General features: G+C 43.1%; 1 protein-coding gene across 1 annotated transcript in view; it reads left to right on the top strand.

Annotated features, from left to right (window-relative positions):
* The first annotated feature begins 281 nt into the window (after positions 1–281).
* LOC121342987 (formin-like protein 6) overlaps positions 282–24,698 on the top strand; it is a 32,585-nt gene continuing 8,168 nt past the window's right edge. Inside the window, exons 1-7 of the mRNA XM_041417765.1 lie at positions 282–409; positions 10,578–10,682; positions 11,687–11,773; positions 12,722–12,895; positions 17,434–17,531; positions 21,799–21,889; positions 22,428–22,514. Coding sequence (XP_041273699.1) covers positions 374–409; positions 10,578–10,682; positions 11,687–11,773; positions 12,722–12,895; positions 17,434–17,531; positions 21,799–21,889; positions 22,428–22,514 — 678 coding nt within the window. The 5' untranslated portion in view covers positions 282–373. The remainder of the gene's footprint in view (positions 410–10,577; positions 10,683–11,686; positions 11,774–12,721; positions 12,896–17,433; positions 17,532–21,798; positions 21,890–22,427; positions 22,515–24,698) is intronic.

The following is a 24,698-nucleotide window of genomic DNA, read 5'->3' as shown; positions in this document are numbered from 1 at the left end:
TAATCAATCATAATAAATAGTAATAAATCACCATTTCAGTATTCAGGGCTCAGTGATTTCAGGAAGGCTCTAGAACATAAATATCAGTTCAGGAAAAGCAAACAAACAACTTCTACTTCTTTTTTTTTTTTTTTTTTTTTGGGTCTTTCCACAGAGCTGCCATAAGGAAGGAAAGCATCATTATTGTTTCTTTCAGTTCTCAGCATAAAAGGAAGTAACACTTAATAAAAGCCATTGGCTGCAAGATTTCATAAGAGAGAGAGGCAGAGAGAGAGAGGAGCAGCATGCTGTGGAGAAGCAGGTGTGATTCATGAATAAACTGCTCCTTGGCACCCTGTAGGATACTGATGAAACAAATAGAATTTCCCCAGACATGGATAATACAAGAACAGCAGACACTTTTTCACAGGTAAAGCACAAAGTGTTATGGCTGGTGTGGAAGTGCTGCTGGTTGTGTGTGGCTGAGATGGTTTATCAGAAACTGGGGATGACTTTGTGCTTTATTGGCAAGGGATTTGCAGTAGGTTTTGGTGTAATGGACTATTATGTGATATGAGCTCAGCCTGCTCTAATATATCACAGAGTGTTTGCAGAAGGTGTGCAGGAGACAATATTTTTCTGTGCTTTATTCTTGAGAAAGTTGAAATGTGCAAAGTTTTCCTGATACAAGGAGAGAAAAATCAGTCTTTCTCCTGCCATGCTAGAGAGGATTTATTAACACTTTATATTATCTGTGCTAAAAATTTCCATAAGGTAATTGGAAGGAAGAAAAAGTGCTTTGTATTATAGGCAAAAGCAGTCTTTTGATAATCCTACAGGAATCTGAGGTGATTGATATGCCAGGGTTGAACACACATCAGCTTGCAGCACTGTGGATTTGTCTGAGTGCCTGCCACACACAGAGACTTGGAGCAGTCTGCTTGTTTCAATATTTGGGAATACCTGGATAACTGAGTCGTGGGAAGCTCCTCTGTGCCTGGGACAGCTGATGGGATTGGCAGAGGGAAAAGAGGAATCAGGGAATAGAGAGGATTGGCAGAGGGAAAGATGAACCAGAGAGAAGAGCAATCAGGGAGAAGAGCAGTCAGGGAAAAGAGGAATCAGGGAGAAGAAGAACAGTCAGGGAAAACAGGGGATTGGCAGAGGGAAAGATGAATCAGGGAAAAGAGGGGATTGGCAGAGGGAAAGATGAACCAGGGAGAAGAGCAATCAGGGAAAAGAGGAATCAGGGAGAAGAAGAACAGTCAGGGAAAACAGGGGATTGGCAGAGGGAAAGATGAATCAGGGAAAAGAAGAATCAGGGAAGAGAGGAATCAGGGAGAAGAGCAATCAGGGAAAAGACCAGTTAAGGAAGAGAGGAATCAGGGAGAAGAGGAATCAGGGCAAAGGAGAGTTGTGTTGTGTGCAGGCTCTGAGCTCTCCTGGCTGGCCAAGGGTGAGAGCTGGGTGGATCCAGCCCGGCTTGCTTGGCTCCCCTTGTTCCCCAGGTGTGAGAGTTTTGCCAGGCCAGGCTCTGGCAAACCCCAGAGCAATCACACAGACGAGGAGGAAAACAAAACCTCTTTGTGGCTTTCTGCTTTGTCACAGGGGAAAAGGGCAGGGGCTGCTCTTGCACATTTTGGAAGTTTTTCTCCTCCGAGCAGAGGCAGAGGAGACAATCACAAGGGCAAGGATGGGTGACCCAAACACTGGATTCTTGAGCTTGCCACACATCAGTTGCTCCAGCTGAAGTGCCATAAGATTGCAGCTCCCATCTGGCACTGCTGCAGGAGATGCTGAGGTGCTGCCATCCCTGTGGAGCAGCTGTTGATGCCAGAGGGGTTGGGAGGGCACAAGCCCAGCCCTGCAGGGTTTTTCCCCTCTCCCTGCTGGTCCTGGCCCGGGGGTTTCTGGCTGGCACAGACACACAGGGAGATCTCTCAGGGATCTCTCATCTTCCCTCTTGCTCTGCCGGGGGCTCAGGGGCAGCACAGGTGTGGAAATAATCAAATTTCTGCCTCCAGAGAGGGCTTTACTGACTGAGAGCAAACAGGAAACCACGGCCAGGTGGTGCCACTTGTCACCGACTTTCACCCCCAGGAAAGCACAGGCACGGAGCTCGGCTTGCAGGAGCACCAAAATACCCACAAAGGCAAACTGTGCCTGAGAAAAACCAGTTTGAAACTTCTTGTGAGCTCCTTTTAAAAGCAGGCTTTGTGTTTTCCTGAGGCTTTTCATCTGAGAGCTGCTAAGATCATGCTGCAAGGTCAGAGCCTTTTGCTTTTCCACCCTGCTTTACTTTAATCAACTGCTTTAAAGCACTTTATCCCCGTGGATTTCCCCTACAATTTTCATTGGACTTTTTCTTAAAGGCCACCTCTCTTAGATGATTGATTTTTTCCCCCCTATTTCTTTTTTTCAATTATTATTTTTTTTTTATTTCCCTGGTCTTTTCTAAAGTAGTTTAAAGTGGATTTTCACCGTATACTTACCAAGGGATTAATTCTATTTAAATGAGGCCAAATGAGTCCATATTTTCTGATGTGTGTGTTCATGAAGGTGCACTCAGCCTTAGCTGCAGCTCTGGTGGCCTGAGGGACAGGCCTGAAGCACATCCTCTCCTCCTCACACCCAAACAAAGTTAAATTTCCTGCTCCTGAGCCATTTGGAGCTCCATGTTCCTTTCTCAATATTGCCCAAATTCCTTGGAGATTCATATGTTGTTACAATTAATCACTCCACACCTTCATACCAGTAAGAAATAAATTACAATAAAATATATTTTTATATACCAGTAAGAAATAACTTACAACAAAATGTCTTTGGGTTCCTCCAGCTCCTTCTGGAAGTGGCAGAATGAATATTCCCAATATTCATTCTCGTGGGAGCACAATGAATATTCCCAAGCCTTTTTTTTTTTTTTAACAGAAATTATTTTCTGACTTTAAGACCCAGCTTAAATAGATGTCCAGGTAGGTGATCCTGAGGAATTGGCCCATTTGGAAAAAACAGTCTATTTTTAAAGTGCTGAGAACTGAACAGAACAAAACCATTGATAGAGACAAGGATCACATCCTGCTGAATCTGTCAGAGTTTAGGAGGAGATGGACAAGGAGAAATTTACCTCAAGATTTTGCTGGGATGATTTATGAACAACCCAGAATCCCGGGGAAAGGAAAAGCCAGGTCAGAAATGATACATCAGCAGATGGATGCTCGTTGGGTTTTTATTTTTATTTCTTTTTGCAAGCTCTTAATCCATGTTTTGATTAGTACATAATGAAGGGTTTGTTCATTAAATGTTCCAGCTAATTAAGAAGACACTCGTGGAGCCCCTGGATCCTCAGTTAAACGTGCATGAAATCACTGCTGCTTTCTCTCTGCCACACTTCATACCTTTTGCTTAGCAGGTGCTAATGTGATTTAATAAACCTCCAGCAGGATGAAATCTCTTGTTCAGCATTTAGCAATTTTAGCATTAGATTTAGAATTAATCTTTCTGTTACAAGACATGAGGGCACAAGGTGAGGTTGTGAGCAGAAGGATGCATGTTTTTCTCCTAAAAAATTAGATGTGGCTGTAAAATAGCCCAGCAATCTTTGTTTCTTCACAAAATTAATTTGACTCTCACATTAATAAGCAAATATGATAATCCTTGATACTTCTTATCACTGTGGATTATTTAAATTGCCATCACTAAGGGCACAGAATGTTATTATTTCAGTAGCAAACTGAAATGCTCCTGTATGAGCCACCTCCTTCATTCTATTTCTGTCCATTTTGGAGCAGAGCATTTAAACTGTACTGAAACTGTACTCTGGGTAAGTTCACACTGAAGGATTGTTTTGAAATCAAGTCTAATTTAAAATATTCAGGCCACAGACTGTGGTGATGCTGAGGCTGCTTCTGACAAAGCAGCAATGGTGCCTGGAGGAGATTTCCAGGGAAATCTCTGCCTTGGAAATAAAGGCTCACAGGCTGGATGGAGTTTTCCAACATTTTTAAATCTCTGCCTGCCCCTTTCCCCTGGAAAAGCAATGGAACCTTCAGTTCTTTGTAGGTTTGCACTGAATTAAAGTGCAGAACAAGGTTAGATATGGGCCAAAGCATTTGTTTAAGTCTTCTTAAGGATGTGCAGTGATAAGAGACTCCATAATTTTCCTTGGATGGCTCAGTGTTATTCTTATATTTTCCAAACATCTCAGCAGAACCTCTTTTGCTGTAATTTCTCTCTTTTGCTGTAATTTCTCTCTTTTGCTGTAATTTCTCTCTTTTGCTGTAATTAATCTCTTTTGCTGTAATTTTCTCTCACATTTTTCGTTACCTCACCACAGAGAGAGCCTCCTGCTCCTTCCCTTATGAACCCGTGCCTGCCCCAGGCTGTGAAATCCCAATCCTTCCCTTGGAAATCCCATTTTTCCAAAGCTCTGCTTACTCTCACTATCCTGAGCTGGATCATCCAGCTCTTTTCATGGAAATCTTCCCACCCATTCCAGCAGGATCAGTGCTGAGCACTCTTATTTCAGTGTTTTGCTGCTGTCTGGAATCTCCCCAAGGGAAATTCCCTTTTATTGCAGCAGCACCACGGTGGGAACTGCTGTCACTTTGCAAGCTGCTCAAACTTCTGGGCTTTTTTTGCAAAAAATATGTTCTTCAGCCAGTGCTTGTGAAGCTGGCAGCTCCTGCTGAGCATCCAGATTTTTTTCCCCCTCTGCTTGCTGAATTATAGATTATTGCTGCTCTCGTTTGTCAAGGTTGTTTGGAATTTGAATCCCCCTCTCAGTTCTCTCCAGCTGCCCATCAAAATCTGCAAATTTAATAAAAATAATCTCCAGTCCTTCAGCAGATCACTGATGAAACAGTGATCAAGTAGCACAAAAGTACATCAGTCTCCTGTGCAAGCAGCTCCACGCAATTTATCCTGAATTTTCACAGTGAAATTACTTTCCAAGTGTCATTTCCTGATGAGTTCTCAGAGCTGGTGGAGCAGGAGGCTCCGTGTTGGTGACTGAGGGAAAATCTGAAGTGTTTTCCTCCTGTGAGACCTAGAAAGTGTCATTTTTTTCAGAGGGAATTTTAAGAAATGTTAAGGCTTCGAGATTTCTCAATATGGTGGTATTTTCAATACTGAAAATAGTTAAAATTGTTGGCATTGTGACCATGCTGTGGACAATGGGCACCAGTTTGTAGCTTCATGGTTTTGAGAACTGTTCTTGGAGATTTTGATGTTGTTGCAATCAATCACTCCATACCTTTATACCAGTAAGAAATAACTTACAACAAAATGTCTTTGGGTTCCTCCAGCTCCTCCTGGAAGTGGCAGAATTTCCAATATTTTCAAGGAAATCAAGCTCCTGTTTGATGAATCCCTTCTTCTTTGAATAAATGTTGACAGGCATTATTCAGCCAGATATGGATCTGCAAAAAATAATGGAAAACATTATTACAGATGGATAATTTAAATGATGAATAGCAGCTCTGTTTGACAAATAATATTAGCCTGTCTCTGGGTTGCAAAAGGTGGAATTGCCACATAAAAATACCACATCAGTCACCTGGTTTGGGATTTCATGTAAATTGAAACTGAAGGCCTTTCAGATACCCCAGTCCTAGGAGAAAACCACTGCCCTGGAAATGTTTGGGAGCACTCAGCACATTTTGGGCTGAGTTCAAACCCGGTGAAAGTGAATAAATTAGGAGAGAGAAGTTGATAACACCAAGCTGGAGCTTTAAGGCAATCCAGATTGTGTCTGTTGTCTTGAAAATGACACATTCAGCATGCAGCGGAGCGAACTTCAGCCAGATTTATGCCTCAAAATTAATGAATTCTCTGTAAAGCAGCAATTAGCCCTGACCTGATCCTTTTCCTTGAAGCCAGAAGCTGCTGCTGGAGGGCAGAGGATTTGGAAGAAGCCCTCCCAGCCCCTTCCCTCTGCATCCTGCACACCCAGGAGCTGCTGGCTCTGCTCCTGCAGGGAGCAGGTGAGGCTGTTCAATGTTTCATCAGGACAAGAGTAAGGAATGCTTAACAATGAAAAGCTTGGCTAGAGCTGAATGAAAACCTCTCTTCGGTGCAGGGAGCAGGATTTCTGCATGACTGGGCTTTGTTGTCTCAGGAGATGCTAGAGCAGGGTGGGTGAGCTCTGATTTCCCCCCAGGTGTGCCTGGGATGATGTCTGACCCTGTCACACCAGTGTTTGTGACACTTCTGTGGGATGGGGAGCCACATTTCCTGCTCTGTGCCTCCAGAGATGATACAACAGGGCTGGGTGAGCTGTGATCTCCCCCAGGTGTGCCTGGGATGATGTTTGACCCTGTCACACCAGTGTGTGTGACACTTCTGTGGGGCTGGGTGAGCTGTGATCTCCCCCAGGTGTGCCTGGGATGATGTCTGATCCTGTCACACCAGTGTGTGTGACACCTCTGTGGGATGGGGAGCCACATTTCCTGCTCTGTGCCTCCAGAGATGATAGAACAGGGCTGGGTGAGCTCTGATATCCCCCCAGGTGTGCCTGGGATGATGTCTGTCCCTGTCACACCAGTGTTTGTGACACTTCTGTGGGGCTGGGTGAGCTGTTATCTCCCCCAGGTGTGCCTGGGATGTTGTCTGTCCCTGTCACACCAGTGTTTGGGACACTTCTGTGGGGCTGGGTGAGCTGTGATCTCCCCCAGGTGTGCCTGGGATGTTGTCTGTCCCTGTCACACCAGTGTTTGGGACACTTCTGTGGGGCTGGGTGAGCTGTGATCTCCCCCAGGTGTGCCTGGGATGATGTCTGACCCTGTCACACCAGTGTGAGTGACACCTCTGTGGGGCTGGGTGAGCTGTGATCGCCCCCAGGTGTGCCTGGGATGATGTCTGACCCTGTCACACCAGTGTGGGTGACACCTCTGGGGGATGGGGAGCCACATTTCCTGCTCTGTGCCCCCGTGGGTGCACATGCACGCATCCCAGGAGCATTTCTGCATGGGATTGCCTCATGCTGTGGGATAAGAGGAATAAGAACAAGCTGAGCCAAAGCCACCACTGGCTCCAATTCCTCTGCAGGCAGCGCAGGGAAGGGCTCTCGGCTGGCAGGGGGGATTGTCCCCTGGGGAAGCCCAGAGAGCTCAGGGGGTGCCCAGGAGCCAGAGCCATCCTGTGACCCTCTGGGGCAGTGAACTGCAGGGTGAGGGTCAGAGAGAGCAGCCAGAGGAGCACTTTTGGTGTTTTACCCCTGGGCAGTGCCCCGGGTGCTGGGTGTTCCCTCTGCCTCTCATCCTGCTGTCAGCATGACCCCGAGAGTCTCTTTTCCCAGCCCAATGGGTCAAAGAAAGAGTCAGAATTCTTCAGCTCTGGTTCACAAGGTTGTTTATTGTCTCTTATCTAAAACATTCCTTTTCTGACCCAAAGAGCTCTGCTCAGCAGGTCTGTCAAGGGCACACTGCCCACCCCCGGGCTGGTGTCCACATTTTATACTATGAATTATGCGTACTTTATTTATCATTATTTTCCAATACCTATCACCTGTGTTAGACTGTCAGCTTCTATTCTAAACCAGTCCAAATGTGCCAACATCTCCCACAAGATGGAGGCTAGGAAGAAGAAGGAAGAAGGACAGGACAACACCCACATCCTTCCATCTTACCTCCTAGACTCCCATAGTAAAATCCCCAAAACTCCATTTTTCACCCTGTGATTCATTCATTATCACTCTACATAAACTTCTGTGACTTGTGATTCTTCACACAAGGTTGGTCATTTGCTCCACGGGTTAGGATTGAAATCCCAAGTGTCTTTGGCCCCCTGCCAGGGGCACCAGAGGGTGTCCTGGGCTCTGACATCTGCCCTGCTCAGACCCTCCTGGATGATGTGGCTTTAACCCTTTTCCTTCACGGGCTCCTGGCAGATCTGGGATTTTCCCAGTGGTGTTCTACAGCATCCAGACTCCCTGCAAACACTCTAGTGGGTCCTTTTAGGTCAGTGGGAGAGGCAGGAAAGCCTGGGAGGGGCCATGTGCAGGGCACTGCTGGCAGCTGCCCCAGAGCAGGGCGGAAATCTCCTCTCTCCCCACTAAACACATATTTTATACCAGGCCAAAAAGAGAAAAACCTCAGCTCTCCTTCCAGAGAAAGTCTGGAGTCCCAGGCTCTTCCTTCAATTGTGAGTTCTTTCAAAGCACTTGTGTGGCTCTGCTGAATTTGGGGAGGGTGATGACAATTTAATCTGTTTTAAACAAGCTGCTGTAACCTGGCAGGTGAGTGAGTGCATTATTAACACAATCTCGTGTATTTCCTTAATGTGCCTGCTTTGTAATAGAAGAATTTATTTTTGTTTCTAAGTTTTGGTATTCAGTCTTGTATGAAACATTCAGTTTGGTTGCTCCAGTCACATTTTATTAGGCAACATAGCACAGACTGGCTTAGTGGCATTTTGGTGGATAACATGACAAATTTATTTTCTTTTTAAGAAAAATGTAACCAAAACAAACACATGACAAAAATTGTGTCATGCTGAGAGAAAAGCCCCAGAGACACAAAATGATAAAGGTCAGGGTCTGGTACAGAAGTCTTATTTGCAAGTAAAAATACCGTGAAATGTGATTGTCAACAACCTAAGTGAGCCAGGCAGACTTGTGACAAATAATTCTGACAGTTCTCATGAACTGAAAAATGCCTTTTTTACCTCTCTTGGCTTTGGAAATGTTTCCCTCCTGCTTCCAGATGTGCAGAGAGTTAAGAGAGGTGTAAAATAACGAGGTGCTGTTAAAAATAACCTGCTCCAAGCAGAGTTTCTTTTGTGCTCCTTGGGGATGGATTCTCTGTCAGGAGTCTGACTCCCTAACAAACCTCCCTGGATTTCAATACACAGAATGATTTGTTTCTCTTTTGTAAACATTTTTTTCCCTTGTCCATTACTAAGCAAATTAAGAAATGTTTCTTCTTGCTCTCATGTCTTGGGCAGAAATGAATTTGAGTGTAGAAGAGATTTTGGTGAAGGTAAGGAGAAAGAAGAGTTGAGTGCTGAGTTGAATCTCTTACTTTCTGCAATTTTTTAAAAAAAGAAAATATCTTAAAACATTAAATTTGAAAAAAAATGAAATTAGAATTGTCATTGTGCTGCAAAAATTCTTTGACTCTTTCTCCAAAAGGCCAAAGAGGCAAAAACACTTCCTGAGTTCAACAGGCTCCTGCACTTTGGGGCTGGCACAGCTTTGCCTGGAGGTAACTCTGTTTTCCAGTTCCGATAGATCCACATTCCTGTTTGCTCACATAGAGCCTGTCCAGTGGGGAATTGTCTTGTCTGTCACATTCATATTTTCTGGGAAAATCTCTTTGCCCAGGATTTTCTCCTGGGAAGCTGAGAAGCTTCAGAGAAAAAGGAAAACAATTCTTATTTCATTTTCATTCTGTGTTGTGCTCATGTGGAATGTGAGAGAGACTCATGTTTGGAGACTGTTTACCCACAGGTGGTTGTTTCATTGGTTTCATGTGAATTATTTTGATTTATTGGCCAATCAGGGCCAAGCTGTGTCAGGACTCTGGAGAGAGTCACGAGTTTTCATTATTATATTTTTAGCCTTCTGTCTGTATCCTTTCTGTATTCTTTAGCATAGTATAGTTTAGTATTCTTTAATATAATATAGATAATAAAATAATCAATTAGCCTTCTGAGAATGAAGAGCCAGGTTCGTCATTCCTCCTTTATAGATAATAAAATAATCAATTAGCCTTCTGAGAACGAGGAGCCAGGTTCATCATTCCTCCCTTCCTCTGGGAACCCCACAAATACGACACTCATCCCGATCTCATCCCACCCAGTGCATGGGAGGTGTGAAAATGTGGCCATTTCAAATCCCAGCAGCAAGCAGGGAGGTCACTGTGGGGAGTGGCTGTCACGCAGGGTCTGTCTCAAAGGTTGTTTTTCCCCCCAAAACCCCAGCTCTGCCTTGCCAGCTGTGTCACAGCTGCACTCCTGTGCCCCCCGAGCCTCCCCTCTCCTTTATTCTTGGCTTGGCTCCTGTTTGCCATCACAGCCACACCTGCTGCACTCAGGAGTGACAGAAATTCCTCTGGGAGTTCACTGGCAGCTCAAGCTCCTGTTTTGGGCAGAGAAAAAGGGGAAGTGGAACTCTGGCTTTTCCTGCGCTTCACTGAGTCCCCGTGGCAGCTGCACCTCCCCGTACCAACAGCAGTTTGCCCCCTCTTCATCCTGAATATTTCAAATATTCCTGATTTTTCTTTCATGTTGTCCTGTGTGCAGGGCTTTGCACTCAGGATGAGACAGACTGCCATGCAAAATTGATGTTTTCACTTCTTGCCAGGGTTTCTAACTCAAGAGGGTTTCCCCCTGGCAGTTCTATCTCCAGATATTACCAACACATCTTCTGAAGTTGTAAAGGCCCCTGTATATTTGATGTCTCGTGGACTTTGACCAGGTTTCAAAGAGAGATTGTATTTGCTGGGCAGGTTGTCAGTAGAACATAAAATATGAGTGAAATTGTAATTTTATGGCAGCTACCGTGGTTGTGTCACAAGCACTCTGTATCCTCCACAGCCAGATGAAAAACCAGTCTCTAAAAACATTTGATTGATCTTTTTCTTTTTTTTTCTTCCTCCTAGTTAAGCCAGGAAAAAATCCTCAAAATCATGAACATGGTGAAAAATAAAGAAGTGAGCATTGAAGGAGCTCTGCATTTGGCACAGAAGGAAGTGTATGCTGGAAAGGTGAGGCTGCTCCTTTGATGAGTTTGGTAACACGTTCAGATGTTCTGGAGAGCCCTGCTGAGCTGAGAGGGTGTCTGGGTTGCTCTCCAGGATACAATCCTGGTTTGGGAATCACAAAGAGCCCAATTCCCAACCCGACAGGGCAGGAGCAGCTGGCTGGTGCTGCCTGTGCCCTGTGTGATGCTGCTCCTTGGAAATGCTGGCATTGCCTGGGTTGAGGAGCTCAAACCCACACAAGGGTTGTTATTCCAAGGGTAACAACGAGTCCTGCATTAATAAATGTGGGGCAGAATCCCAGAACTGCAGAATCACAGACTGGTTTGGGTTGGAAGGGACCTTGAAGCTCATCCTGTGCCACTTCTCTGTAACAACGAGTCCTGCATTAATAAATGTGGGGCAGAATCCCAGAACTGCAGAATCACAGACTGGTTTGGGTTGGAAGGGACCTTAAATTCATCCTGTACCACATCCCTGCACCTCCCACTGTCCCAAGCCCTGTCCAGCCTGGCCTTGGGCACTGCCAGGGATCCAGGGCCTGCCCACCCTCACAGGGAGGGATTTCCTCCCAATATCCCATTAAACCTCCTCAATTTCAGTGTGAAGCCATTCCCTGTGTGCTGTCCCTCCATCCCCTGTAAATCCTCTCTCTCCATCTTTTCCTGCAGCTCCTTCAGGCCCTGCAAGGCTTCTCTTCTCCAGGGCTCAGAGTAAAGAATTTCTTCTTCATATTCAATCCAAACTCACTCTCTGTCAGTGTGAAGCCATTCCCTGTGTCCTGTCCCTGCCCTTGGAAATACTCTCTCTCTCTCTCCACCTTCATTAAGGTGATTAGCAAAAATCAGGAGGATTTTTCCATCTGTCTCCACGTGGAATTCTCCTGCAGGGCTCCAGTGTTGTTTCTGCTCACAGAGAGATCTCACCTGAGCACAGCAGGATCTGGGTGGCCAAACAAATCAGGAACACATTATCAGGGATGTGTTCCTGATTTCTGTTCTGCTTTCCAGGATCCCCAGGATTTGTTAACTGGCTCCCAATTTAACTTCATTATCTACAAATACAAACACTACCGGTGGCAGAAACGGATCCTGCAGGTAACCTTGACAATTCTCACTTTTGGTGCAGTGTATAAAATATAATAAAGCCAGCTTCTGTCAACAACACCTGATGGTGATTCCCTGTTTCATGAAGTCAGGAACAGAGGTTTCATGTTTTTTCCTGGATTTCACTAAAACTTCTTTCAGTTTGGACAACATTTGATAGTGAACAATCCAAATCATGCATGCTACAGGGTGGTTTTTATTTACTACATCTTAACTGTACAAAATATAATTTTTCCAGCATTATCCACCATTTCTTGGAATGAAAAGATTATTTCTTTAGACATAAAGTGGAAAAATGGAGAGATGTGTAGTAGATGTGGAAGTTATCAGTCTGGGAACCTGGATTATCTTAATTTCAGTTCTCTAATTACCAGCAGCCTTCAAAAGTCAGAGATAATCTTGAGAAAGGTTCTGCTTTGGAGGTTTCCTGCTATAAACAGGACCGAGGGAAAGGGCACAGTGTGGGAATTTGGTGGTGTGGTGTGTACAAGTTTTAACTTCTAACTTAGAACTGCTTTTCTAGCCCCCTGCATTTCAGAGACCGAAGGAGTGAGGAACTGGACGAGTGGTTCTGCTGTTAGTTTGTGCTGAAGGGGAAGTTTCTGCTCTGGGTTTTGTGAGACAAGGAGAATTTAAAAAGAAATAATATCCCAGAGTGATAAATTGATGCATATTCATCAAAAGAGACGTGTGGAAACACAGCTTACAAGGAATATATGGGGGGGGGTTTGTCACTAAAAAAAACATTGAGCATTTTGTCACTAAAACAAACACTATATTCTTGATGGTGGAATGTAATTTTAAAATTATATTTATTCTGCCCTTTTATCTAAACACCTTCACCTGGCAAAACTGGGATTCTGCCTTTGCCTTCCAACAAAGATTTAGTAGTTTTTTTACCATCACTTGCCTGGAGTGATGCAGAACTTTCTCTCGCAGCTTGATTTCAGCAGCAGGACCATTTTTAACATCGAGAAGGGCACTATCAGGAAGCAGTTCCCTTTCTCACAAGTCAGAGGCTGCGAGGACTCGGAGAGGAGGCGTTTCAGCATCCTCTTCCACGGCAGGCAGCACTACGAGCTGGAGGCTGTGTCCCTGGATGACAAAAGGAAGGTGAGCTGGGGAAAGCGCTGCAGTGAATCCCAGCTGGGTGGAGGCTCCAGCACTGCTGGGCAGTGTGCAGCCAGCTGTGGCTGCATTTCCCTCCCCAGAGAACAGCAAGGCACAGCTTCCCAGGGATATTTTCTGGGAATCGCAGCGAGGATCCTCAGAGAAAGAAAAAACAATTTTTATTTCATTTTCTGTGCCTGTGTTTGTGCCAAAGTAGAATGGAATATGGAGATTGTTTACCCAGAGTGATGGGGCTTTGTTTCTTTGAACCATCTCTGCAAGCTGTGTCTGGTTGGTTAGGAGAAAGGAAAGAGATTCTGAGCAGGGGAGTTGAGTGCTTGTGCAGATTCAGTTTAGATGTAGTGTAATATAATAAATAATAATATAATATAGAGTAACATAGAATAACATAGAATAATATAATATAATATAATACAATATAATATAATATAGAATAATATAACATAACATGACATAACATAACATAATATTACATTATATTACATTATATTATATTACATTATATTATATTATATTACATTACATATAATATGCTACTATTATAATGCTATAATACTATAATATAATTCTATATTAATACTTTGTTATAATACAATAAAGTAATTAATTAGCCTTCTGATATCAATGGAGTCCTCCTCATCATTTCTCCCTGCCATGGGGGTCGCTTTGAATCCTATAGGCAGGGCAGGAGGGATGGATTTGTTCTGCTGGGACATGGAACCAAGGCAGTGTGAGCTCGAGGTGGAGCCTGGCCTCAGATTTTGGCACAGTTCAGAGGAGATGTAAAGGCAGCTCGAGATGAGATGGGAGAGTGGGGGCAGCTCTGCAGCCACAGCATGGCTGGAACTGCTCTGGAGTGTTAAAACAAGCAAACAAAGCTGGTGATGTGCACAGCTGAATCCTAATGGAGCTTTGCAAGCACTTTTTGTTCTCTGTATAAGATATTTCATAACGTGCCCCATATTAAGGATGAATTAGGATTGTCCTCATGCTGAGAAAAGAGCCAGTGGTTCATCTTTGAGCATTGTCTGAGAATTTCAGCTGAATCAATCGAGTGTTGTGTGGGCTTGAACTGAGCTGAGCAGAAACTTTGTCCTGGACTGCTTTGTACATGAATTAAAAAGTTCTGGTTTACAGTAACCCCTTCAGAGTAAAATTATATTCTGCTTAGACTGACAGGTTTAGGATTGTGTGGACAAAACCAAATTGCAGTTAAGGAGTTTTGCATCATAGAAAGACCTGAGTTATTTTATGCTGATTTATTTTGCCCATTTGACTGTGGCCCTGTACTTGTAAAATCCAACTATTGATGTCTTATTCAAGGGAATGTATGTGAAAAATAGTTTTCTCTCTGCTGCCACTTATTATCTAGATAATCTACCTGCTGAGCAGAGTTATTCAGAGCAATTCTTACAAGAGAGCAGCAGAGTCCTGCCCTGGGAGAGCTGCAGAATGTGATGTGATCCACGAAGGGCTGCTGGATCTGCAGCAGAACACCTTGACCTCCACTGAATGGGTGAAGTATGAGCTCTGGATTTTGTTCAAACTTCTGATAGATGCATTTCGATTTGAATGTGCTGATAGTAATTTTATTATTTAGTTTTTTTTTTAAAGTGTAAAGGTAGATGCCCAGTCTGCATGAGAAGGAAGCGCTACAATGAGCTGCCAGGGCACCCAGAAAACCAAAGTTGTGATCTGGAGCCTGCTGGGAGCATTGGCAGCACAAACCTCTAATGGTGATGGTGCTCAGAACCAATTTGATGCTGGGACTTTGTTTCTCTCATGACTTTTTCCCTCCATTCTCAGTAATCCAGTGGTTTTCCATGGTTTGCTCCCCATTCTGAGACAGCTCCTAAAACACCTGGAAATTTCTTAAACCATCAAAGGAGAGGAAGAGAGAGGAAAGAAATTCTGTCTAGCTAATGAAAAAAAATTTACATTGTAATTATCTGCACAGAGTAATTATCTCAAAAGACTTCACACTTCACAGAAAATGATTTTAATTGGTTTTAAAAGGCTGCCACTGTATGTGCTGTAAACACACCATCCTCGAGTGTGTCCAGGATTTGTTACCTTGCAACACTGAACAGGTTTGTTAACAAACAAAAATTGATTTCTATTTATCTTGTGAAGCAAAGCCCTTGTTGTGTGCTTCTCAATATTAATCCTCTCTCTTCCTCCTTTTTTTTTTCTTTTTTTTTTTCTGGCAAAGTAAGTGATGGTGGGAGCATCTGGAGATCCGATTAAACCATAAGTCCATGCTGGAAGAAAGGAGAGATCAATAGCACTGCCAGCCCCATTAAACAATTCTTATCACTTTGACTGCTTATATGGGAATTCATGCAATTTTTATTTTATGTTTAATTTGTTCTGGAGCAGCTAAACTTACTTAAATTCTTCACAGAACACCTTAATCAACCATCCACACCTTGAAGAGAGAGTGGAGGGAGAGTTTTGTAGAACTGCCAGAATGAAAAAGAAAGGCAGAAACCCTCCAGAAAAAGGAGGAGGCAAAATGTTAAATAAGAATAAACCCACAGCAAAGCCCAGCCTCTTGTTGGGACCTTAGTTAAAAGAGCAGGGCAGAATTCCAGAGGAGAGGCCAAAGCACAGGACTCTGCTGCAATGGAAGCTCTGCATGCTCAGGCTATTTCTTCCAGGATTAATTCTAATTTAAAGAGCTTTTCTCTAAATTTTGGCACAGTCACCTCTGCTGGAAGCCCTCAAGAGCAGAATACTTTAAGCCTTTCCTGCCTAGTGACTCCTGGGAATGATGGGTCCAGGATGAGTTGCCATGGAGTAACAGGAGTTCCAGGAGAGGGATATTGGGCTGGATGATGGGGAACTAAATTTGGGGATTTGTTTATAGCTTGGTGGAGTGAAACCTGGAAGGCACAGAAACTCTGGAGACTTATGCACTGCTGGAATCCACAGGTGGATTCCTTTAAAAGCTCAGAGTCCCAAAGATCCACTACCCCAAATAAACAAGAGAAGCAAATGGAGAGGGAGGGACAGAGCATGGCTGAAAAATCAACAGGACTTGAGTGATTTTGAATTGATGATCAGATTTAATTTTAGCTCTCACTGGGCATGGCAGGCTGCTCAGATTTTATGTCACACTTTCTTTAGGTGTCAGATGAAAACAAGAAACTCTCAAATAACATCTCAAAGATTTTATTCTCTGCTATTGATATTTTTGACTGTTCCATGGAGGATGCTGTAAAAATGTGGAGATTTATTGACATTGGAAAGTGCTTTAAAAGGGCCAGGCTGTGTAAAGAAGACAGCAGTGAGGAATGAGCTGTGTCTCCATCCCTTGTCCCCCAGGTGCCTGGCAGAGCTGCGGGAAGGAGAATTGGCCTTGTACTGCCTGGGGCTGGGGGGCAGGAGCCCTGCAGCCACAATTCCCCTGGCAGCTGTGAGCGTGGGGGAGAGCAGGGACAGTGGCTGCAGCACCTTCTCCCTGCACACCAGAGACCACCACTACCTGTGAGTACATGATTAATGATCTGGTACAGCAGAGCTGTGGCCACATTTCTCTCCACAGAGAAAAGCAAGGGGCAGCTTCTCAAGGATATTTTCTGGGAATTGCAGTGAGGAGCTTCAGAGAAATAAAAGACAATTTTTATTTCATTTGCTGCGCCTGTGTTTGTGCAGAAATAGAAGGGAATATGGAGATTGTTTACCCAGAGTGATGGGGTTTTCTTTCTTTGACCCATCTCTGCAAGCTGTGTCCTGTCAGTCAGGAGACAGCCACAAGATCTGGTTGAGTTCTTGTGTAGATTCAGTTTAGATGCCGTGTAATATAATATAGAATAATATAGTATAATAAAGTAATTAATTAGCCCTCTGATATCGATGGAGTCCTGCTTGTCATTTCTTCCTGCCATGGGATTGCCTTGAATCCTGTACAGAGGTGTCTTATTCTCAGCAGTGAGGGTTTTGGCATATCCTTGTTATAATGGACATTACTCAGATCAAAAGTTAATTTGTTCCTGAGAATTCTGATTAATCTTCCTGCAAGTGCTGCAAACCACAGTCCTTAAATTAATGAATAAAAAGATGAAGCTCCAAAATGCCAGTAGGTTCCAAATTCTGGAGATTTTGAGTGGAACACTAGAGGAAAAAGAGAGTTCTGAGAGATTTCCATGCTAAATTCAAGGCCAGTGTAGGAGAAAATACAAATAAAAGCAAAGTTCTCTAATGGATTCTTGTTGAAAAAAGAAATTCCTGCCACACAGGGAGCAGGTATCAGTAAGAGACAAGAAAATCATCCTCAGATTTGTTTTTCCTTGATGACTGCTATGTAAATTTAAAGCAAATATGAAGACTGAGATTTTGCCTTATGGTAGCAGCTGCTAAATATTTTATATTCTGGTTGTTTGGGGTTTTTTTTGGTTTTTTAAATTTTTTTTTAAATTCTGCTAAGCATTGATGAGCTACTTGGGTGATTTCCCTTCCCTTGAGCATTTCCTTCCAAGTAACCCCAGAATCCTTTTTCTCCAGACATTTTTCTTAAGAGTTTCCGTATAAAACCAAGTGAGCTGAAGGACAAACTCTTCATCATCCACGAGGAGAGTGGTGGGCTCACAGATGAGCAGATTACAGCACTGAGAAGGTAATTTTGGGGGGAATTGTTTGGGTTTGGGACCTTTTGGAGAAGGCAGAATCTTCTGCAAGTGATGTGAAGTTTGGAAAGTTGGTTGGGAGAGGAGGAAGGCAGAGAAGAGTTAAAGGAGCTTTGTGGGATGGTGGGAATTGGGAATATTTGTGTGAGTGGCAGGGATTGGGGCTTTAGAGCAGGGTGGACATTTCTGCAGCTGGACAGATTTCAGTGTGAGCAAACTATTGGGCTGTGAAATCCACAGGAACTGGATTTTATCTTTTTGAATAATTTTGAATAGTTTCCTTCCTTGTAGAAGGAAAGGAAAGAAGTGGGATCCTGGAGTGGGATCTGTTCCATCTCAGTCCCCCTGTGATATTTGGGGCATTTTAATAAACATTTTTACATGCAGAAGCTTGGTGTGAAACTGATTCTTGCTTCAAAATGAGACAAAAAATGAATGTTTGCTAAAGAAATCTGGGGAAAAGAGGACACTGACAGAGAAAGTGAGGAAGTAAATAATTGATGTTTCTGTTGCTTGTGGAATCAGTTTAATTTTGGCCTTAAAATCCTGATCTGAGACAGTAATTTTGAAGTCTGCAGAATCAGATCTGTGCTTGGGAAGTGATGTCAGGGACATGAAACATGGAATTAATGTAATTCTGTGTGATGCTTTTTGAGGTATGAAGGGACATGGGTGGGACACTGGCTATTTAAATGGTTTTGATGGAGTCAAAACCAAAAATATCCTTGTTAGCAGTGTTTTATTAGTTAATGACTCCTTAAAAGTTAAAAGGGTATTGTGAACTTCTGAACCACAACTGATTCTTGCTTCAAAATGAGACAAAAAATGAATGTTTGCTAAAGAAATCTGGGGAAAAGAGGACACTGACAGAGAAAGTGAGGAAGTAAATAATTGATGTTTCTGTTGCTTGTGGAATCAGTTTAATTTTGGCCTTAAAATCCTGATCTGAGACAGTAATTTTGAAGTCTGCAGAATCAGATCTGTGCTTGGGAAGTGATGTCAGGGACATGAAACATGGAATTAATGCCATTCTGTGTCATGCTTTTTGAGGTATGAAGGGACATGGGTGGGACACTGGCTATTTAAATGGTGTTGATTGAGTCAAAATCAAAAATATCCTTGTTAGCAGTGTTTTATTAGTTAATAACTCCTTAAAAGTTAAAAGGATATTGTGAACTTCTGAACCATGCTGTAATGATGTGAGCTGAACTCACCCTTCCTACCTGTGTAGAAAATAAGAAAAATAAACAGCATTATCAAAAATCAACTCAAAAGTCCCATCTCAAATTCCTTCCAAAATTCCCCACAAGTGAATTGTCACACAGGATTCAGTCCTGGCACTGCAGCCTCAGTCCAGGATCTCCAGGCTGCTGAAATTGCTGTGGCATCACTGATTTGTGGCCTCTGGGCTCTTTGCCATCAGACAATAATAATAATAATGATGGCAATGAAGCTTGAAATATCATATTTTTTTTTCCTTGAAGTCTTTCTTTGATGGCAATAATGCTGAGGGAATATTCCCAGCAGTGGAATGTGTAAGGGGTATTGATTGTTGTATTGCTCTGTGCTGTATAATTTCAAGGATTCAAGCCATGTTATCTGGCTTCAAGGATTCTGTCCCTGGAATTGTTATTTACTGCCAAAATCGATGAATCCATGTGCAAATCTTGCACTGAGAGGAAACTGAATTTTTTTTTTCCATCCTGAGAGTTTTGAGTGTAACTGAAACAGTTGAGATTCATCTCAAAATGAAGGCTTGGTATTATATTATATTATATTATATTATATTATATTATATTATATCATATCATATCATATAATATCATATCATATTAATGCTATACTAAAACTGTACTAAACTACAGAGAAAGAATACATCAGAAGGCTTAACAAGAATGAATAATAAAAACTCATTACAGTCCAGGGCTGGAAAATTCCTCTCAGTGCAAATTGTACCTGTCAGGGTGGCTAAGCCAGGGCATAGTGTCAAAATCCTACTATTGGAGAGTGAAAAATATTTAAAGATGTCAAAAATCCTTCTATTGGAGTGATGCCTTGGGCAGGCTGAGCTGGAACAGAGGGTGGACAGAGCTAAAGAATAAAGCAGGGATTGATTCAAAGGATCTCCTCCATGGATCCACCTTGGGCAGCACAAGAGCCCAGCCAGGGCTGCACCCAGGATGAACCCAAATGGTCCCAAAATGCACGAGCGCTCCCGGGGTCTCTCCCTGGGATCAGCTCTGCTCCATGTGCACATTGCAGTTCAGTGTCCAATTCCAGCTCAGCCCCTGCACTCCCATCCTGCTTGTTTTTCTCTCTGCAGCCCACGGGGTTTGTGCTCTTGGGCTGAGATTTGGATCATTTGTCCTTGGTGCCCAGCTGGAGCAGGAATTGTTTTGTCTCCCTGCTCTGTGCACAGAGCTCACCATCCCATAATATGAATCCAGACCCACACACTAAAGCAGCACAGAACCTGAAAAATAGAAAAGCTAATACCCAAGGCATCAGGAGAGAGAAAATTACTTAAAGATGTCAAAATCCTGCTATTGGAGAGTGAAAAATATTTAAAGTCAAAGTGTCCTGCTCATGCATCCAGTGGAAGTGGTGGGATATCACTGGCAACTTCAAGAATGAATTTGATACAGAAACCTCTCCATCTCTGGATGATTCTTTATCCTCATGTCTTCCCAGCAAAGCACTCCGTGCCTCTCTTAACTTTTTTTTCAGAGAAATAAGAATCTTTTTCATTGCGCAAATTCCATTAGAGCTGCATTCATGTACAAAGATATTTATGGAATGCGTTGACGTGGTTTTGTGCCTCCTTTCTCATGGCTCCCATTGTTTAATGCTTTAAGCTTTAAACCTTCCAGATAATCTGTTATTTCCATTTTCTATGCATAATGCAGCTAAAGAATTTTATGGGGTATCAGACTGCTGATTAAATGAAGATGTTTGCTGTCACCTTTTGAAATACGTTCTATGAATTTGCTTAAAAGCTCAAACTATTTTTAATGATGAGTAAACACCCTTTCATTTGCCTACAGCTAACTTATTTTTAAATGAAAATTCATTTTTTTTCTTAATGGTAAAGTGGGCTGAAAGGATTACATTTTCCTCTGCTACAACCTAGAGTTAATTCAAACCCCAGCAACTTTGCAATTGAAATGTCATATTAATTATTGACAGCAGCAAAATAAATCTTAGTGTTTGTTCTGTGTTTAACGTGCTAAAATATTTGCTTTTTTCCATCTTTGAGTCAATTCCCTGACTTTTACTGGAGATGTATAGCTCTGCCCATGAATGTTTAATCACTCTTGCTGCAAATTTAGAAGTTTGTTTTAAGAGAAAGTAAAGAGAGCAGACCTGAATACTTATTTCAGCTTCTTTACTCTGCTCACATGTGAGCTGTGACATGGATTCAGTTTTTCTGAAGAAATGCTGTGAATTCCCCCCGTGGTGGCTCAGACAGGCAGGAAGATCTCCAAAGGAAGGCAGCTGTGCTGCTGTGTTTGTTTTTCCAAGTGGAGGCATATTTGAAGACATCAATCTTGTGAAAATCTGTGGCCCTGGAGGATATTCTGTGACCTTGGGAGGAAGCTGTGGGGCTGTGTTTTGTGCTGCCACTGTTTCAGCAAATAAAAAAACCCTGTAAAAATCAACATAAAGAAGAGAAACCCTCCCAGGCTGGGGTTGTTGGGGTGTCTGAGCCAGGAGGGACAGGATGATCCTTGTCCCTTCCAACCCAGAATATTTTGTGATTATGAGATAACAGAAATGATCCTTGTGGGTCCCTTCCAGCCCAGGATATTCTGTGATAACAGAAATGATCCTTGTGGGTCCCTTCCAGCCCAGAATATTCTGTGATTCTGTGATAACAGGATATTCTGTGATTATAACATAACAGAGATAAGAAAGGATCCAACCTCTTTGGGAATCAGGGCCTGAACTCCTCTATCTCATGGTTTCACCTTTTTAAAAATATTCTGTCATTCTAAATTCTCTGAATGTCTGCAGCTGGACATCCTGGCTGTTTTCAAGCCTTATCTACATGGAATCATCTCCAGATATCCAGAGGTGTCTGCAGATCACTCTTGCTTCCCATCTCCCAGTTGGTTCAAATGCCTCCAAAGGATAAGCAGTAAATATGAACCACACAAACCACACAAAATGTAGGAAACTCCAGGGCAAGGAATGGCAGAATTATTTTATCAGAATACAGAATGAAGAGGACCCCTAATTTTAATTTTCCCTTCACAGATATTTGCCCACACCCAAAGATGCAGAAAGGTACCTGTCCTTCAAGGGTCCTTGCTCAGAGCTGCACGTGGTTGACCAGTTTATGTTAGAGGTGAGGAGTTTCAATGTTAAAAGACACCACATCCTAGTTTTAGGACATTCTCCAAGCTAAAACCACTGCAAGAAGCTGTTGTTTAGAACTCAAATTTACAGTCTCACCCAGAATCAGTATGAAAGGATTATTCTGATGAAGACTTGGGACAGATAGATAACAAAAAGAGAATAATGGATCCCTTTGTGTCTCCAAGTCACACTCCCTCCTCTTCCTACAGGTCATTTATCCTGATCTAAATCTAGATTCCCAAAATCTAGAAGCCATAATCTATAAAACTATAGGTATTTAGCCATTTTTGCTCACAAGAAAGGACTGCACTTGATTTTAATCATGTCTGCCCAGGAGCATACAGTGAATTTGCAGGCCTGTGCCAGAGTGTATCCACAGGGTCAAGGCCCAGAATAAAATGAATAAATGAACACAGAAATTAGGCAAGCAATGGCCCAGCTGAATTGCTCAGTAAATAATGAAAGGAATATGCATGTTTTGGTATAAATGTGAGTTTTTTATTCCTGTTCTGCTCCATTCTGTGCAGATGTGTAAAATCCCCCAGCTGGGCCAGAGGCTGGATCTGCTGCTCAGCGTCCGTGAGCTCCCCGAGAGCATCAGAGACCTGGAGCCTGTGAGTACTGGAGCCCTCCTGGTGTGTCTGTCATCCTGGCACTTTGATAAGAGAGGCCCAAATCACACATTTCAAGGCTGTGTAGTTTGGGAGGATTATTTTGGGTTTTTTTTTTCCACTTGTGTGTTTGATATCGTCCTTATTCCACCAAGGTTCAGGGTACTGGGCGTGGCAGTAGGAGAGACTTCCACAAAAGAGAGAGAAAAGAACAGGAAGAGATCTTCAACATTTTACTGGAGATATTAAACTTTCCTCCTTTGGATGAGACAGAAGTGAATTTCACCTTTAAAATTCAATTCCCTTTGTGGGGAGGTTCTGGCCCCATGAGCTGAAAGAATCAGTCTAAGGCAAAGAGGAAGTTCATTTGGCAAATCTCCAGGAGATTTATTATTTCCTGAAGACTGAAGGAGCTGTTCCCCCTAAGGATTACACCTCTGGACTGCAATTTTTGGGAGCCAGAGCCCAAGTCCCTCTCTGCCTTTTCCCAGGATGACCTAAGGGTGGGGGGATGCAAACAAACAAGTGCCACTCTGGTGCCTGGATCCTGCTGTTCCAAGCCCTGCCTTACCTGCCAGCTTTTGTCCATGCTTTGATTCAAAACAAGCATTTCCACACCACAAAAATGCTTCAGAGGTTTTGCCCTCGTTCTGCACGGGAATGAAAATAAAATGTGGAAGTTCTGTGAGTTATCCTTTGCCTGGCTGTGATTCAAAGCACAGTAGCAGTGAGGGAAGCTCAGAAGAGGAGCAGATGGAAAGCACAGGGGAGATGCAGACATTCCTGACCCTGCCTGGAGCAGCTGCACCTCTGCTGTCCTCCACTAAAGCCAAATATTGAATATTTGGAAGTAATTCCACGCACTGTTTGCTTTGATGGATATTTAATGTTCACTGAAGAGCTAATTAGTGTCTAAGTGTGTTCTTATACATGCTAGCACGTATTTTAAACCACAAAATATACACCTAAAATCCTGAGGGGCAATGTCAATTTTGGCTTTCAGCAACCTCTGGCCCTGAGCTGGGCTATAAATTCTTTAACAACAGCTTTCAGTGCACCCATGTGCTTCATCCTCTCCCTGTTTTTAAATTTCTGTGTTGGTGACTGATGAAAAGAGGTGTGGTACTAAAAAAATACAGATTTTTTAACGGAAAACAAAATCCCCTCCTGTGCCTGTAGGCCTAGAAGGGAGGTGGCTTCCCTGGGAAAACTGAATTATACTGAGTTTGAGTACAGGAATTTATTATTCTTCCTTGTGGGGAAACTGTGCTAAGAATTTTGATAAGAGCATTGAGCTGGTGTAAATGGAAGGGAGGGAGGTGAAGGATGGAGCTCCAGACTCTGCTTCCCCTGATCCCTGAAATTTGGGCACCCAAACAGCAAAAGCCTTTTTGTGCACAGGAGCTGCAGTTGTTTTGGCAGCCACAAAGGATGTGACTCCTTTTTGGGGTGGCTGTGCCAGCACAGTTTTGTCTGGGGGAGTTTGGCCTTGCTGAAAATCCCTGAGGGATTTTGGCACTCTAGGACACAAAACAGAAAGACGAGGACAATGGGTTTTCTAAGGTGAAAAAGAGGGAAGTTTAGCTCTGACTCTAACATTTACAGACTTCCAAAAGTGACAGTGGGTTGGAGGGTGACAGTGCCACCTCTCCAATGGCACTGCACAAACCAACAGTCCATCAGATTTCTCCCCCTCCAGAAAAGAATGCAAAACAATTATTTACATAAAGTCTGTGAGGAAGTTTGTTGCAAGAAGGTCAAGATCAGAAGGCTTAGAAGAACTCAAAAGAACAGCGTGACAGGACTGGGACAGGGAGGTGGGGACACTGAGGGGTGGCACAGGGGGCACAGATGCCACGGGTTAATCCCCATTTTCAGCCTGTCTGAGGAAGGTCTGTCTGTGTTTGTGGGCCCCAGGACAAGGGAAGAGATGAATCTGACTCCATATTCCTTAGAAGGCTGATTATATTATATTAATTATATTATATTATATTATATTATATTATATTATATTATCTGCACAAACCAACAGTCCATCAGATTTCTCCCCCTCCAGAAAAGAATGCAAAACAATTATTTACATAAAGTCTGTGAGGAAGTTTGTTGCAAGAAGGTCAAGATCAGAAGGCTTAGAAGAACTCAAAAGAACAGCGTGACAGGACTGGGACAGGGAGGTGGGGACACTGA

Source organism: Onychostruthus taczanowskii, unplaced genomic scaffold (assembly GCF_017590055.1).
Source record: "Onychostruthus taczanowskii isolate IOZ18803 unplaced genomic scaffold, ASM1759005v1 scaffold57, whole genome shotgun sequence".
In the NCBI taxonomy this organism is placed as follows: domain Eukaryota; kingdom Metazoa; phylum Chordata; class Aves; order Passeriformes; family Passeridae; genus Onychostruthus; species Onychostruthus taczanowskii.
Note: the sequence above shows the minus strand (reverse complement) of the source record. Positions and strands in the feature narration are given on the sequence as shown.